The following is a 16,256-nucleotide window of genomic DNA, read 5'->3' as shown; positions in this document are numbered from 1 at the left end:
TAGAAATCAAGAAGTTCAAGATAAAATTAAATATCCAATAATTAAAGTTTTGAAACCAACAGGATTGAGAACATATTCCATTCAGCACAGATCAAACCAGGTAATTCTTTGATGTGTCACACTTCTCTGCAAACATGTAACCAGAGCATATATTTTACAATAATTTTTTATTATTAATTTTTGTTAACTCTATGAGCTCACATAGACAATACACAGAAAATCATCATGCCTTCATGCAAATTAACAGCCTGTTCTATACATTCTTTGCATATGCACATCTCCCAGGATCACTAAAAAAAATGAAAGATGACTTTAAAAAAAAAAAGTCTAATTTTAACTTAAAAGCCCAACTGAAACTAACAGTGTTTCTCTGTTGGGAAGCAAATAACAGTGTTGAAGCAACTGACTTCCACTACTCTTTGTTACCTTTCTCCAGTCCTTTACCTGGTTGATAAACAGACTAAGCAGCAGAAACTCTGTTCATGCCTTTGGGAAAGGGGACACTCCGGCAGAACATAGAAAGTCCACATTTCAAGGGGAGGTATCACACATTGGCTACTTTGTTACAGTTTCCTAAGTTTATGAAACAAAACAGAATAAATATATAGTATGAAACAATATCAACTATGTTACTTTTTTGTTGAAATTAACTAAAAACAAAACTCTGAAGAAAAAGTTGCCTTGCTGAAGGTCACTCTACACATAAGGAAGTGTGAAAACTGTGAAAAGTCCCAGTGAGAGCTGCTAGCAACAGAAATATCTGAATGCCTGTAATAGAAATGAGAGTAGTATATTAAAATTTACATAGATGATACTTGAAACTTTAAACACTTCTTTTTAAAGCTGAAATGTCTCAAAACTATCTCCCTAGGTACATGCTACAGTATATGCATTATTAATTTTGTATTACTCTGATTCATGGGAGAACTGCAAGTTACACTCACTGCAGTTTTGCAAGCAAATTACTTTCTCTGAGACATAGTGAAAATCCCATTCACAATATTAGAGCTGAACACCTTTCTCATGCTATAAAAAAATCCCAGCACTCTCCGTTGGTCCCTAGTGCAAAAGTGTTCAAAGGCATCTTTTAGGCCCTTGTTGTCAAGCCCCAAGTCTTGCCATAAAGGCTGATGCACTCTAAAACCTGCATATTTCCTTCTTAATACCTTCCATCAGTGATTAAGTCTGCTACTGGTTTGGTATTACTGGCAAAGGTTGAGGTACAGGAAGGGCTTCAGGCAGGCTCCAGGAGAGACTGTTAACTCCTTCCTGCACAGGACAGTTTGCCAGGCATACAAATAATTGCTCAGTAAACACATACAAAATGAGGGAGAGGTGCATTGCTGAGCATACTCAAAGCTGAACATCAAAATGAACATGATGGCATTGTTATACCCAGATCTGTGGTGGCAGGGATTAGGTCTGTGCACTTCAACCATCACCAGAAAGACTGGCAACAGCTAGATTTTATAACTAGCCATTGCAAGTCCTTCAGTAAGATAAAATCTAATGGGATTGCTTGATGCTGATGTAAAGCTACGTTGACGGTTTTGAGCAAGCTAGTACTTAATCGTTTACTACAACACATATACTTAGAAATAGTTTCCTATTTGCGAACCCATTCCTGGCATTATCTTAGAAGCACTATTTAAGAAATATCAATCCTCATAGATTTTTATGAGCCCATTTTAGTAGCATAATACATAAAATGCAAGATGACAAAACTTGCTCAGCTGGAGTTCCTGCAATTTCAGCCTTTCACGTGCAACACTTTAGCACTTACATGTCAAAACCAGCCTTATACTGAATTATGCTAAGGCTTCTCAGGTAGAGAGCTGTATTGAGGAAATTGCAAAGTCTCACAACAATGGTTCAGCACACAAAGCTAGAGCACAGTGTATGCTGTTGGCTTCCTCCAAAAAAACCCTGCAAGAAAGTAAGTACCCACAAGATTGGCATTTGTGAAGGATGTAAAATTATGCATTTCCTATGCATATGGCACGTCCAAAATCTGGGTCAACAGACACTATTTAAAATCAGCTTGAGGAATAAGTCAATAAAGAAATGACATGAATAAAAATTTGTTTTCCTAAATTTAATGGATGTAACAGTGAACAAGCTGTTCATATGATAAATAATACAAACTGAATGGACCTCCTATAAAGTCCACTATTCTGGATCTCTTGGCAGATGATCCCTATTTTAAAAGCTTTAATGTATTTTGAAACATGCTTCCTAAACATGGGAGCAAGTTCAAACTCTTTGGTAACACTTGTGAAATTGGAGAGAGCTATTTCAGAAGTATTATTTGTGTAAGTTACCAGTTAGGTTAAAGCTTCATTTGGCAGTTGCCCATTTGGAAAACATCACAAGAACTGAGTCAGAAGCTGATGAATGAATGCTTAGAAAGATCAAGATAACCTGATTTGCAGACATATTTCATGACAAACTTAATCAGCATTAAAGCTAAGGATTTTTTCTACAATAGAAAAACGCAGTGCAGATATGACTACCCACAAGCAGTTTCAGGCTTTGTAAAAACGTAGAGAAGTATGATGTTGAAACTTGCAGCAATGAAAGTGAATCCTTAACTTCTTCTAAAATATTTTTTGCAACCAATGGCAAATCTGCCTGAAATACCAGGTTAGCCTACAGGAAAATCAGAACTGCAGTTCTGCTGCTGAGTATATAAAATGCCAGATTAATCAATGTACAGCACACACTCTTCTTGTGCTGTTCAATTAATCAATCTACAGCACATACTCTTCTTATGCTGTTCTGACCGTATGTAATGGCCTAGCAATGAAAAAAAGTATTGCTCCTTCATAGAAATACACTTGAGGATAGACCCGCTCTCATAGGTGCTTCATCTGACTGCTGCCTTCCACCTTAAGCACTCAGAATATCAAATCCTGCACCAAGTAACAACACTTGAAACCAACTCTGCAAGCCAAACCCCGGTTTTTCAGGATACACTGTTCTCAGCGAGCAGGCCATTCTCCTTACTCTATGGCAACTCAGTTGCAAAATAGTTATAAGCTATTATAATAAACTGATACATAAACATACACCTAAGCATACTCCGTGACCTGACCCAAACAAGACTGCAGCTAACACATAAGGAATTCTAGTTATTTAGGCTACTTTGTAACTTCAATTTAAAAAGGAACCAGGAATGAAACACATAATTTTGAAAACTGAGCAGAGCTAGAAGACAGACCATTAATGAAGATACAGACTACTGATTTTTCAAACCATAAAAACATATCATGATATTTTAAAAATTATCAAGCTATTACAAATTGAAATACATAATCAAGCATTTCAATTTTGGTTCAAAGCATTGATTTATGATCTCAGAGTCCTCTTACGTTTACTCTATATTTAAAACAAGGCTAAGCTATAGACAAAAATGGGAATTGCTGGCTCATATTCCAAAACCAAAATAATGAAAACACAGAAAAGAGCCTTTAGACAATCATACCTGACAAGTAAGACCACAGAACAAAAATGAGGGCAACCACATTTTGTCACTGGATAACCACATCACAAATCCCAACAGCCCATAAGCAAGTGCTCAGAAAAAAATATTTCCCAGCCTGCAACTGTCAGGGCTGTACTATCTTCCCATGTACACAGAAGTCATTCACACTGCATATGCTACTCCTTACCAACTTTCCCACTAAAGATAGAGAATAATATGACTAAATCAGGCCTGCTAGTAATAATAGTGTATTCTTTTGATAAAACAAGTCACATTGAGGCTTCAGGGCACCCTGTCATACTCTACAGGGTATCTGGGGCTCTTTGTTCACTTGGGTTTGGACAGGCCCCCTCAGTGGATACATGAATATCTCCAAAATATCAATTACAGCCCCAGCCTGGGCAAAGCACCTGAAGATGCAAAGTATGCCACAGTTCAGTAAAAGCAACACAGGTAGACTCTTATTCCATATTTCCCCCTCTGAATTTTCCTAGAAACCCTGATCAGGAAAGGACAAACGAGTCTTTTTTGGATCACTATTTCTACCTTTGCTTCCTCAGTTTATTTCTCTAATGATGTCTAACTGAAGTGTGCTCTTTACCTTCAGCTTTTCTGCAACACAAGGAGAAAAGTTCAGGATGAAGAGTTATCAGTCGTTTCTTAACACTTTACCTATACATTTGAGACTCACAACAAATCTACATCCTACCTCCAAACTCTGTTCAACCTAAATGAAAAAAAAAGCAGCACCATGCAGAAGTGATTTTTGCTTTGCAGGTGGGCGGCTCAGTGCTGCATCTACCAGTGCAATACAGTGCTAGGTCAGTGGAAGGTCACCACAGCATATTGCGGCATCAGACAGAAACACATCAAACTAATGGCACTTGTCAGTGTGATTCCTGTAGCCAAAGACAACATGCCAATTAAATGTCTTCATAGGAGGCCCTCTAATAACTCTGCAGAGAAATTTCACGGCCAGTACAACTTACAGCAACCTAGAAGATACCAAGCAATAGCCTGGTGATGACAGATCTCAGGAGTAGAGGAACAGAGAAGTTGCTTAAAAGCATTTTTACACTGACTTTCAAGGAGCATCTTCTGAGCTGTAATTGTGGGACAAAGCCATGGAGCACATTCCACTTACAGATAGATCAACAGACAAGGCATGTTCTTATCAACTGCACCTTAGCTACAAAATTGTCATCATTAGTTCCCCCATAATTTATAAATTTGATTTGACTTTTGTATTAGTTGTTTAGTCAACTGAGGGTGGGCATGGAGGTACTCCTCTGACAGGCTGTGTGTGGGGATGACAGAACACTGGAGACTCAGTGATGTGAAACTCATGAGAAGTGTTCAGAAAAAGTCTACCATACACTTACGCAATATATTACCAAACTACAGTTTAAGAGTTAAATATTTTGGTTTTTTTTTAAGAACATTGAAATATCACACATTATCACAACTTTGAAGAGACTTGTAAGTATAGTATATCAGGACACTGGCAGAAAAACATCTTCTACTCTGTTTAGCTCCACTTCAACCTATTTTGACCAAATAAAGCTAACTAACCAGCATATAAAGTCAATTATTTTCTACTGAATAGAATTTATCTTATTAATTACCCTGGCATGTCCAACAGAGTATTCAAGAAGTGTGAAGACATTCTTAAAAATTGACTCTAAAAATGTTGTTTATATGTATTTATACAGAGTTCAGTGAGAGTCTGAAAGTTGTTGGGTTTGGTTTCTTTTTCTGGAGAGTGATATGGGAATTGCCTTTCTTTTTGTCCTTTTCCTTTATAAATATTAGAAATGCATTGACAACTCTCTCTGCTTTTGCAAAGCCCAACAGTATGTATATGACATGAATTATAAGATATTAACACATTATATAAGAAGGTGAGAGTGACAAACCTTTAACAGGTGCTGTCATTAATTTCATTTAGTTGGCCATTAAAGCTAGAAAGATGTTGATAAAAGTTTCCCGGAGTCTGCTGAAAAAAAAATTAATCCTGGCCTGCTGTACACAGTCTGCCTATTTAATGAAAGGCATGTTATACAGTTAATTTAAGGCTCATTTATAATGACATAGTGTTTGCCACAAAATTTAGAGATGCAAGTTAAATACCAGCATTTTTAAATCAATAACCTCATCTACTTAAAATTCAAAAAGAAAATTAATTTAATCACATACAATATAAATGAATTTAATCAAACTCAGTCTCTTCATTTCATATTTCTGAAGATGCAGAGCAATCTTTAGGAGCTAAATTGCTCTCCTAAATAGTGAATAATCCCAACTGTACTAGCTGTACCTTGATTCCTCCTATAAAGGACCTGTGTTTCATATTCCTATACATGGGTGGATCTCCACACTAGAGTATCACCTGCAGGATCAGTCTGTATGTTGTTCCTTATCTATAAATTTTACACAAAACATTACATATTAATGTATGCTACCATTTTTTTATATCATACACACAAGTGCTGCCACTCTTCTAGCAGGGTAGGAAACAATACCCTAGCAGACATAGCTATACTAAACTAGCAAACAAAACACTGAAGAAAACCAAGAGCAGAAACATGTTTCCATGGAATCTGCATACAGCCCACAAAAAAAAAATTACACTTCCTATGTGAAGAATGGATCCATTAGGAAGATATTCAGATCTTGATATGAACAATTAAGGATAAGTTAGATCTTGCATATCCTATGATCTTCAGCATTTAGTCTTACCTCACACTACTTATCCAAACCACTCACCTCATGCCCTTTTGTCCTGAGAAGGAATATTGGTAGTTCACCTCATGTCATGATGCTATAAACATTCTCCAAGCATTACAGACCATAGGTTACAAAAACATTCAATTTCACATAGTGAAATTAATGGAATTTCAGTCATTACATGAGACAACTGGCATCAATGGCTTCCACAACTGGACAAAGATGGATCACTTTACGTTGCAGCCTTATGCAACTGCACATGGAATTGCTCAACTCATTTCCTTGATTTATGTTGTTTAGCAAGTGAAACCTAGATCTTGTGCAGAAAATAATGTTCCATTTTATGTTCACACTTCTGTTCATTGAAATAGATATCATTATTAGATGTGGGATTTTACACTCTTCAGCTTCACACAGCAATTCACAAATTTTAACAGGCATAGCTGAACAGACAGCTACAGTTTTGATTTTAAACATTGGTGTTCTTAGTAGCAGCGTATTTCTGTAAGGCTAGCAACATATTTCTGTAAGGCTAGCAACATATTTCTGTAAGACTGGCTGGACTTCTTTCAAAGACTCAGCAGATGTAACCATTATTTAGCCAGGGCTTTTTATTTGTATATGAACATTAGAGGTTAAATCAGGCTAACATTACACTTCTTTTCTAATGATTCTAAAAGTTAGTGATGCAAAACTCCCCTTCTAAAAAGTCAGCAAGATAATAAGATAGGCAAGACAGATGAGATACAAATAGAAAAAGACGGGAATATGCAAGAAATTAAGAAATGAAATGTTCATATTTATAAAAATTTAGACATATTTCAAATTCTTAATATGAATAAGAGATTCATATTGTCCCTTTCCTCTGGTTCTCAAAAACACCACCTTCTACTGTGCAGACTGATTCTCTGCATGTCCTTTACATAAGTTCCTCTGGTATAAGCTCTACACTGGAGATGGTAACAAAACTTCAATTATATTTAATATTTTCTTGCTAATGTTTTGTTTGTTTGTTTTGGTGTCTTTTTTGCAGGCTTCAGCTCCGACCTGCCTAGGCTTGTTAGCTGAGACATGGCTAAACTGCCTCCAGGGACAGCTCAAGTCTGAAAGCATGTCAGCTACTTTCTCTCAACCAAAGCTCACAAACTCTCACAGGTTTCTCTCTCACTCCTTGTGATGCTCAGCTTTGGCACCTCCACACTGTATTGCCATACTGGCTGTGTTTAAGGGACTGTAAGGGAAGATGAAAGCACAGTTTGCTCTGAGCTGACCTCCAAGACCCCACATGCAGCCCCTGTGTGATGTCTGGGCCTGGCCACCCTATCATACGCCTCCATTTTGGCTCCTTGAGGACTGCTTAGCCCCAGCTTTGCACAATGCCCAGACTGCTACCTTCTACACAGCCTTGGTGCTGGGGGCCCACTGCAGACACAGCACAAAATCATTCTCTATGTAGTGCAAAATGCACCATTTCATGAGCAACAAACATTTCTGACAGTTCTCAACAGCAGGTTCTCCACCCATGTACCCTATGTTCATCCTTTCCCAGCCCTGTTCATGCTCTCCAGTGGGTACCAGAGAGTGCAACCAGGGAAGGCCAGCAGTGCCTTGCAGCATGCTGCCACACAAACAGCCTTTTCCAGTTCCCTGAGCACAGCCTCTCCATGTCTTCCCAAAGAGATAACATGCGAATTCACAGTTCTCTCTTCCAGTCTGGCTAACATCCATGCTTTTTTACTTCTTTCAGACGTGTCTAATCAGGGAAGCATCAGCACAGCTCCAGGATTCCAGAATGATGATCCCCTTTCCCTCTGCACCTCCTCCACACCCCAATCCACTCCCTCCATGCCCTGCCCTTCTCTCCACAGCTTAAACTGAAGGACATTGACACATTTTTCTCCAACAAGAAAAACTAATCAGTATGTAGAACTGGGGGGGGGGGGGGGGGGAATAGAAACATTGAAGTAATGGCATTTCAGAAATACTCTGAACACTGTCACATTCCCAGAAGGAATCTGGCCAGGGCAGGAGATTTCAGACTGCATTAGAAAGGCTGTACGTAGAGCAGCCCTGCAGTTACTGATGCAAACACCCTCCCACAATACGGTTTCGGTCCCGTCCTCAGCCTAGACCTGGGGGTACCGGAACACCTGAGGGAGACGCCCCGTGTACAAGTGCGGGGCAGGAGCCCTCCCTGCCCAGGCGATGGAAAGGCCGGCACCGGGTTACGGCGGGGCCCAGCCCTAGTGCTCCGTTCCGAAGTCCCACTCCTGAACCGCCGCGCCCACCCCGCCGGAAGCCAGGCAGCGCCCCGCTTCCCTGGCAGACAATGACAGAGCGAGACCGACCCCGGGCTAGAGCACGGCTGCAGCCTCTTCTCGGCCGTCTTTCCGTGTCAGCGCCGCCGGCCCGCGGGTGACAGGAGGCCGTACCGCACCGCGGTGGCCCCTTCTCCCTCCACCACCCAAGGACCCGAGACGGGAGACGACGGTCGAGCTTCCGCGGAGCACTCCCGTGGGCTGCGTGTCCCCTCCGGGGTAGCTCCCGCCGGAGGCGCTGCGGCCGCCCCCGTGCTGTCTCTGGGGACGAGCTGTCAGAGAGCGCGGCCGGGCCGGGCCGGGTCGGGGCTCCCCGGGCGGTCGGTCAGGCAGGACGGGTCGGAGAACCCTCGCCCGCCGTCAAAGCCACGGCTCCCGCCGCCCCTCACCTCAGGGTGGGTCCCACGCAGGCTGTGTCAGTGCTCTCGATCTCCTGCAGGATCCGATCATGCTCTGGGAGACTCTCCGCCATCTTGGATGGGAGGGACCCGGCGGCCGCGCCGCTGCGGGAAGCGGCGGGGAGGGACCGAGGGCGGAGGCGACCGCGAACCTGGCGGGGGCCAGCGGGAGCAGCCGCGGAGGCGGCTCTGGCCGGGGTGAGGAGGGAGGGGAAGGAGCGGGCAAGGAGGAGCAGGTCGTACCGAGCCTCGCCTTCCCGGTTTGCTCCAGCTCGCCGGTGTCCTGCGGCCCTTGTCAGGGTGAGAGCTGAGCCGGGAGCCCGGCAGAGCTCCTCCGTCCCCTGGGCATCTCTGGGCCTTACTGTCTTGTGGAGGCCGCGGGCAGCTACCCCTGCCTGGAGCCACCCGCGGTGAGCCACTGAGAGCCCTGTGACAGAAGAGAGAGACCCAAAATCCGACCCCGCTCCCTACTGTGCTGTGGAAGGACCAAATGTCCTTTCCGCACCGCGCTGCAGAGATGCCTTGAAGGGTTTTAGGGCCACAACCGGCCTTTTATTTTGGGCTAGTTCTGGTTTGTTTCTTGGGGTGGGTTGTTTGTTTTTCACTTTGTTTTGTTTTTCTTTTAGCTGCTCCTGCTCTCTTCCACCGCGGCCCCTCTAGCCACCGGCCCCTGCCGCGAAAGCGATAGAAATTTGAGGTCAGAGTAAAACTAGACCAGCCAAAAACTGCACCTTTTTGTTCATCAGCTTTCTGTATTTCATTAGAAACTGGCATATTTTTCCCTAGTGCCCTCGAGTGTATGCACAGCAAAGCTTCATTTTTCAATGAAGGAGGAGTAGCCCATTTTCTATCTAAATTATACACTCTGTGGTTTCTGGCCAAAGATGAGCTAGTCCTTGGGTTTTGCATGCTCAGGAGACAGGATACACCTGCTTTCTGGGCAAAGTTATCTGCGTACAAGTGGGAAGCCAACAAAAAGAAATAGGCCTGAAGTGCAAAACTTCAGGGTGGTATGTGGCTACTTTTCCAGTGAGGAACTCACAGCAGTTTACAACTGTGAATGCATTAAAGTCTAGATACCGGCCAGTTAGAACTGTGTTTGGCACCCTTCTAATTACTGTAATCAAACTTGTCTTCTCTCCTGCCCTGGTGCAGCTACACCTGGACGTTGGTTAATAAATGGCACCAAAGACTGTGCACATCTTGTCTGTGCTTGTGGCTTTATCATATTCAGTGTTGATTCAGATGAATTTATTGATGACTTGTATTAAATCAACAAGGACTTTTCCAAAGTGCATGCTGCAGAAAGAAAAATCCTGCAGGCTACCAGTGCAATAGTATTTCATTAAAGAAATCATTCAGCTGCAGTAACAATCTTCCCACATTCCCTTTTTCTCCTCCTCACCAAATACTGAAGTAATAGATTGACACATTTATTTTTCAGAGTAAATTAAACTTTCTTTAGCCTGATAGTCACTGCAACCTGATGCCTACAGTGCCAGGCAGGCTATTTTTAGAACCCTTCCACAGACACTGACAATATGCTTGGACATACAACATCATAATCTTTTACTTTTTTTGTAGGGATGAGTATACGGAGGAAACTTTTTTTCATTTGCACTTTCACAATTAAACAGCTTCCATAAACTGCAAATGAAAAAAAATATTAAATATTCAGATATTTAGGAATATCAACAATGAAACCTTAAGTTGTTGTATCTTTAGTGATTTTTAAAAAATAATATTAAATATAAATATATTAATTAAAATTAAAATAATAAAACCATCAAACTAAGAACGCTGCTACACAAAAAAGCAAATTTCCCTGTGTTTTCATGTTTAAGAGTAATTTCTTTCTTCACAGAGAAGCTGCAGCCAGCCTTCAGTAACAGATAGCTTTGTCCTAATGAAAAGAAAGAGCTCAGTAGGTGACTTTGGTTTGTATTTTTCCATTTAGGGCCAAGCATACTGAAATTAAATTCAACTTTCCTGTAGATTTCAGGGTCAGGAAAACAAAGTTTCTAATATAATGGACTGACTGAAAGAACATCTATAGAATGGAACAAATCCATCACAAACAATGTAATATTATCTAAAAGATGCATACCTGAGGGTGGTTCCAAGAGGCAGCTCAAAGGACTGGATCTCAGCAAGGGCATTATCATATATCTGGTCTTTGTTTTCTTCTAGGTAAAGTTCTGACAGATTTGACCTGCTTTTTGTTGCCATAGCTTAGCATAAAACTAGTCTAACTTTAGGAGAGGACTGTATTGTGATTATTATCATTCACTAAATGACTCTGTAACCAGGCATGAGAAAACAGGTCCTGATCTAACCTCGTGACTCCTGAGGACTTTGTGTCCAAGAATGGTGCACAGCTGCTGTTTTCCTTTCACTGCTGGTAACATTTGCCTCGTATGCAGTACCCAGCCTGCACAGTCTTTTTTGTCTATGCATCTAATTTATTTATGTTAACACGAAATTTACTGCCAAAGTAATATTTTTACTTCCTTGAAATATCAGTAATACATATTAAGCCTGAATTTCAGTCAGCTTAAAAGCACATTAAAGTCACTTCAACCATTAGACATCAATGCTCAATTTCTCTGTTAAGTTTTATGAGATTAAAAATAATGTTTTAAATATTGTATTTTTCCCTTTGCTGTATAAAAAGCCTGCACACACAAGAAATGAGCTTGGTGTATGAAGCAGGTTTATGGACCTTCTAAAGCAGACTGGAAAAGGAGAGAAACTTTTATGTTCTCATCTTTTTCCTTTTCAAAATTAGTAGATGGTACTGAAAATAACAAAGTGCAAAAAAATGTTCTGGAATAACTGTGGGGGTTATGTGAGTTTGCAATAAGCGAAACTGTTACTACTTCATTACCTATCTGGAAGAAAAAGAAAATGGGTAAACTACAAATGCTGAGAGTGGTGTGGCTATCGAGTCATTGTCATTACCATGTTGGCAAAGAAAATAAGTCAGACAACTGCCACCAGTTAATTTCAGGCAGTCATTTGAAACAAGAGACTGGAGTTCTAGATCTTTTGATTTAAACAACTTTTTAGAAGCCTAATTAAATATTATGTGTCATAGTCAAACTTACTGTATTTGGTTATTTTGCATATTTCAAAGGTTTTAATCAATAATTGGCTTCTATCTCAGTACTGCTTCTGTCAAAATTGATGATTCTTGACACTCATGGTGTGGTCAACAGTTAAATGCAGGAAAAGAGAAATTAGTCATTTCTGACCAGGGTGATATATTGTTTATTCACTTCTCCATACCCAGCAGGAACACTGAGGAGATGAGTCCACATCAGTCATGGTGGGAAAGAGCTTTAAAGACTACAGTGAGTTACACATATGTACAAATTTGTAACATGTTCCCTTGAACAAGCTGCTTTAATCATCTGTTTATTTCTAAATCAAAATTAGCAGTTGTTTTGCTAGCATTAATATCCAACGCATTTCCAGCCTTCTTGTTCTAGACAGAAATGGGAGCCTTTTTTCCACCTTTCACAAGAAATGGGAGCCTGTGATTGACCCATCCAGCCACTGGATGTCACACAAATGCAGACGAAAGGATATCTTAGCTACTCATCCTAATTTTACAGACACCTAGTTCAGTACTATTTTATAAATTATGAGGTGACGCTATACAAGTAAACTGAAAAAATTATTACACTGAATAAACTGTAACTTAAGCTTTTTCATATGATAGCTGAAAGTACATCTGCTGACATTGTGGCAGAGCAGAGGCAGGCCAGGTAAATGGGAGACACCTTGGACATCTACACCCAGCTGTCAAACACTGTGGCTTGCAAGAAAAGTAGGATTCAGCAATAGGAGCATGATGCTTTATACAGAGTGCATTTGTGAATGTTTTTATGTGATTCTAAATGAGTTTGATACTTACAGAAACTTTGGTTACAATTTCCTCTTCCTTCTTTCCCAGAAACTCACACAGAAGCTTTCTTTAGGAAGAAAAGAACCAAAATAAACAGTACTCTAAATGTGTAGTGTAAATGTTGTTGTAGATATCATAGCTACCTGGAAATAAATATGTTTAATAGCAAAGCAATACAATGTAAAAAGAAGCAAACAAACACAAAAGTAAATGGCCAAGAAACAGGCAGGTGTTACAGTCTGTTCATTTGTGGAAGTGGGTGTTGAGGTACCTTGGTTCTATGTTCAGGGTTAGACCAAATTACACCAGGCCTGACTCCTTGGCTCTGTAGAGTTATGTACAGTACACTGGACCTGCTGTAAAACCATGACATGTGGAGAAGGATCTAACGTATAGAGGTGGATCTGTAGCTGACCCCAGATCTGTGAGCAGGAGTCTGTTAGCACCTGCCAAAAGCCCTTTCTGCTGCAGATGATCCTGCTTCTCCCTCATGCTGTCTGTCCAATTTGAACTCCTGCTCTCCATTTGTGTCTTCTCCACCCCACCTCTTCCATCCCGGTGCAGATTGGACATGCCAGAGGTCTAAATCTTTCAGTCATACTTGAGCTTTTCCCACTGAGTTCAGGGCCTCTCCCAAAAGGCTTCAGGGAGTAGCCTTGTTCAAGGAAATAAAACCTTTTTGCAAAAAGACAAAAGGACAAATTCAGTATTGTGACATGACACAAGCCGATGCATTCTGCAGCTTCTGGCAAGTAGACTACCAGAAAAGACAGTGTTAAGTTTAATTTAAGTTTAATTTTTTTTTTTTTTAATTTATGGTATTCCCCACGCTGAAAAGGAAAGTAGGAATCATCAATTTCTGAGGCATCATACTTGTACTAGATGGAATTTAGTTTCTCAGGTAAGAAGCCTGAGAAACTATTCATCTGCTAGAAGTCCCTGAGAGAAAAAGGGAAGAAACATTCTGTGCTTATTAAATTCTTGCTGTTTCTGTGAAGGAGGTATTCCATTGACTGGACAGGCAGAAACCTCCACGCCTAGGAGCTGTAAAGAGAGCTGCTGTCATCTTTCCAATCGTCCTGAGATTTTCCTTTGTAAAAATATGCCAAAGCACCTACTTTTTACTGAAAGTGTAAAATCTATTCACAACTCTGTATAGACAAGAGGGGAAATTGAAGCAAATATCAACAAGATTGTGAAGCAGGATGCAGAGGTTTATCTAGAGCAAAACCACTTTTGCCATGTCTTTTCTTCCTTTCCGTCCCTAATTCCTACTCTTCACCCATGTCAACGGGATATCAGAAGGCCAAGAACTGCTGGTTTAAATCTAGCCTGCCAGTGTTAATGCTTTAAAGACACATTTTACCCACATGACAATTGCAAAGAGAGTAACATGTGCTGTAGTATAGACTCGTCCCTACTGAGTATGTATTTCCAGCGTAGATTACTTTTTCTTTTAAATTACCAATGCAAGATTAACAGCATCAAATCATCAGAGGTTTGTTTAATTTTATTTCCCAGTTGGACTGGAATCCATTTTGAATGATTCATGGAAAAGAAGGAAGGGGGAAAACGTCCTCCCTCAAGTGGAATTACTACAGATAATTTTCACATGCAATGCCATCCATAACAAATTACTTCACTGGCCATTGCCCAGATATCTCCTCTTTACATCCCTCCACAAAGACAACAATGGCATTAGTCATTTCTCTGGCATCCCCTGCTCTGGTGCTGCCTCCTTTCCTGGGCTCATCCCCAAACTGGATCCTTGCAAACCAGCTCATTCTCCACAGAACCTGTGCCAGCTGCTCTTATTCCTCTTCTGTCTGCTTCTTTTCTGGTGGCCAGACCCATTTCTGCCTGCCTCTCAGATGAAGCATGGTGGCAACAACCCTGTCAAATGGTTCCTTGGAGGCACAGGCAGATAGGGAGCTGCTGAAATTACCACTGCTGTCTTCTGCTTTGGTTCAGATGTGCTTTGAGAAATCTTATTTCGTCTGTAACCTGAATAGCCACCTGAGCTTCCTGATGCATGCTGCCATCAGGGACTTACCAGGAGGAAGAAGGAAACTAACTTGTTTCTCACTCCTTTCTCTACACACACCACCCCCCCACCCCCACCCCCCAATATCACTAATCATCAGCATGCACTCACCTGTACCTCACCATCAACAGTACAGGTGCATCTAGCTCAGCCCGGCTCATATAATCAGAACAAAATGATTTTTCCTCAAATATAACATTGAAAGTTTGGGATGGGAAGCTCAGACTAATACAGTGCTCAAGGCTATGCTACCCATATAGCAAGAGTAGTTATGCAGGAACAGGTAACTCAGTGTAACCTATGCAGTAATAACCTACGTACAACATAGGCTGAACTAAATGGAGTACTTAGAGAGTATCAGCTTGATCTGGCAACAACACACCAAAGACAGCTATCTTAGATTTATAAAAAGGGACTTCTGCTACCTTTTTAGGCCTCTTCATTTATTATATACATAAAAAAGCATTATAGAATTATAGAATAGTTAGGGTTGGAAAGGACCTTAACATCATCTAGTTCCAATCCCCCTGCCATGGGCAGGCACACCTCACACTAAACCATCTCACCCAAGGCTCTGTCCAGCCTGGTCTTGAACACCGCCACAGATGAAGCATCCACAATTTCCCTGGGCAACCCATTCCAGTGCCTCACCACCATAACAGGAAAGAATTTCTTCATTATATCCAATCTAAACTTCCCCTGTTTAAGTTTTAACCCATTACCCCTTGTCCTATCACTACAGTCCCTAATGAATAGTCCATCCCCAGCATCCTTATAGCCCCTCTTCAGTTACTGGAAGGCTGCTATGAGGTCTCCATGCAGCCTTCTCTTCTCCAGGCTGAACAGCCCCAACTTTCTCAGCCTGTCTTCATAAGGGAGGTGCTCCAGTCCCTGATCATCCTGCTGGTCACGCTCCTTTTGATGCAGCCCAGGATATGGTTGGCTTTCTGGGCTGCAAGCACACACTGAAGCCAGCCCATGTTCATTTTCTCATCACCCAGCACTCCCAAGTCCTTCTCCGCAGGGCTGCTCTGAATCTCTTCTCTGCCCAACCTGTAGCTGTGCCTAGGATTGCTCCAACCCAGGTGTAGGACCTTGCAGTTGGCATGGTTAAACTTCATAAGGTTGGCATCAGCCCACCTCAGAAGTGTGTCAAGGTCCCTCTGGATGACATCCCTTCCCTCCAGCATATCAACCGAACCACGCAGCTTGGTGTCATCTCAGCAAACTTGCTGAGGGCGCACTCAATCCCACTGTCCATGTTACTGACAAAGATCTTGAACAAGACTGGTCCCAACACCAGTCCCTGAGGGACACCACTCATTACTGGTCTCCAGCTGGACATTAAGCCATTGACCACAACTCTTTGTGTGCG

General features: G+C 41.5%; 1 protein-coding gene and 1 long non-coding RNA gene across 16 annotated transcripts in view; one reads left to right on the top strand and one right to left on the bottom strand.

Annotated features, from left to right (window-relative positions):
• EXOC6 (exocyst complex component 6) overlaps positions 1-11,206 on the bottom strand; it is a 93,164-nt gene extending 81,958 nt beyond the window's left edge. For 4 of the 15 annotated variants that reach the window (XM_062619413.1, XM_062619416.1, XM_062619412.1 and 1 more), the window contains exon 1: positions 11,035-11,203. In XM_062619413.1, coding sequence (XP_062475397.1) covers positions 11,035-11,156 — 122 coding nt within the window. In that variant the 5' untranslated portion in view covers positions 11,157-11,203. Of the gene's footprint in view, positions 1-8,918; positions 9,393-11,034 lie in introns of those variants that run through there. The other 11 variants (XM_062619409.1, XM_062619411.1, XM_062619417.1 and 8 more) reach the window with 7 other exon arrangements.
• On the top strand, positions 9,256-12,947 carry LOC134164053 (uncharacterized). Its single transcript, XR_009964981.1, has 3 exons — positions 9,256-9,624; positions 10,792-10,868; positions 11,602-12,947. It is a non-coding gene; the product is annotated as an uncharacterized LOC134164053 (long non-coding RNA).
• The last annotated feature ends 3,309 nt before the right edge of the window (positions 12,948-16,256 follow it).

The sequence above is a fragment of the Pezoporus occidentalis genome, unplaced genomic scaffold, assembly GCF_034315485.1.
Source record: "Pezoporus occidentalis ecotype Australia unplaced genomic scaffold, CSIRO_AGI_Poc_V1 ctg210, whole genome shotgun sequence".
Taxonomy (NCBI): domain Eukaryota; kingdom Metazoa; phylum Chordata; class Aves; order Psittaciformes; family Psittacidae; genus Pezoporus; species Pezoporus occidentalis.
Note: the sequence above shows the minus strand (reverse complement) of the source record. Positions and strands in the feature narration are given on the sequence as shown.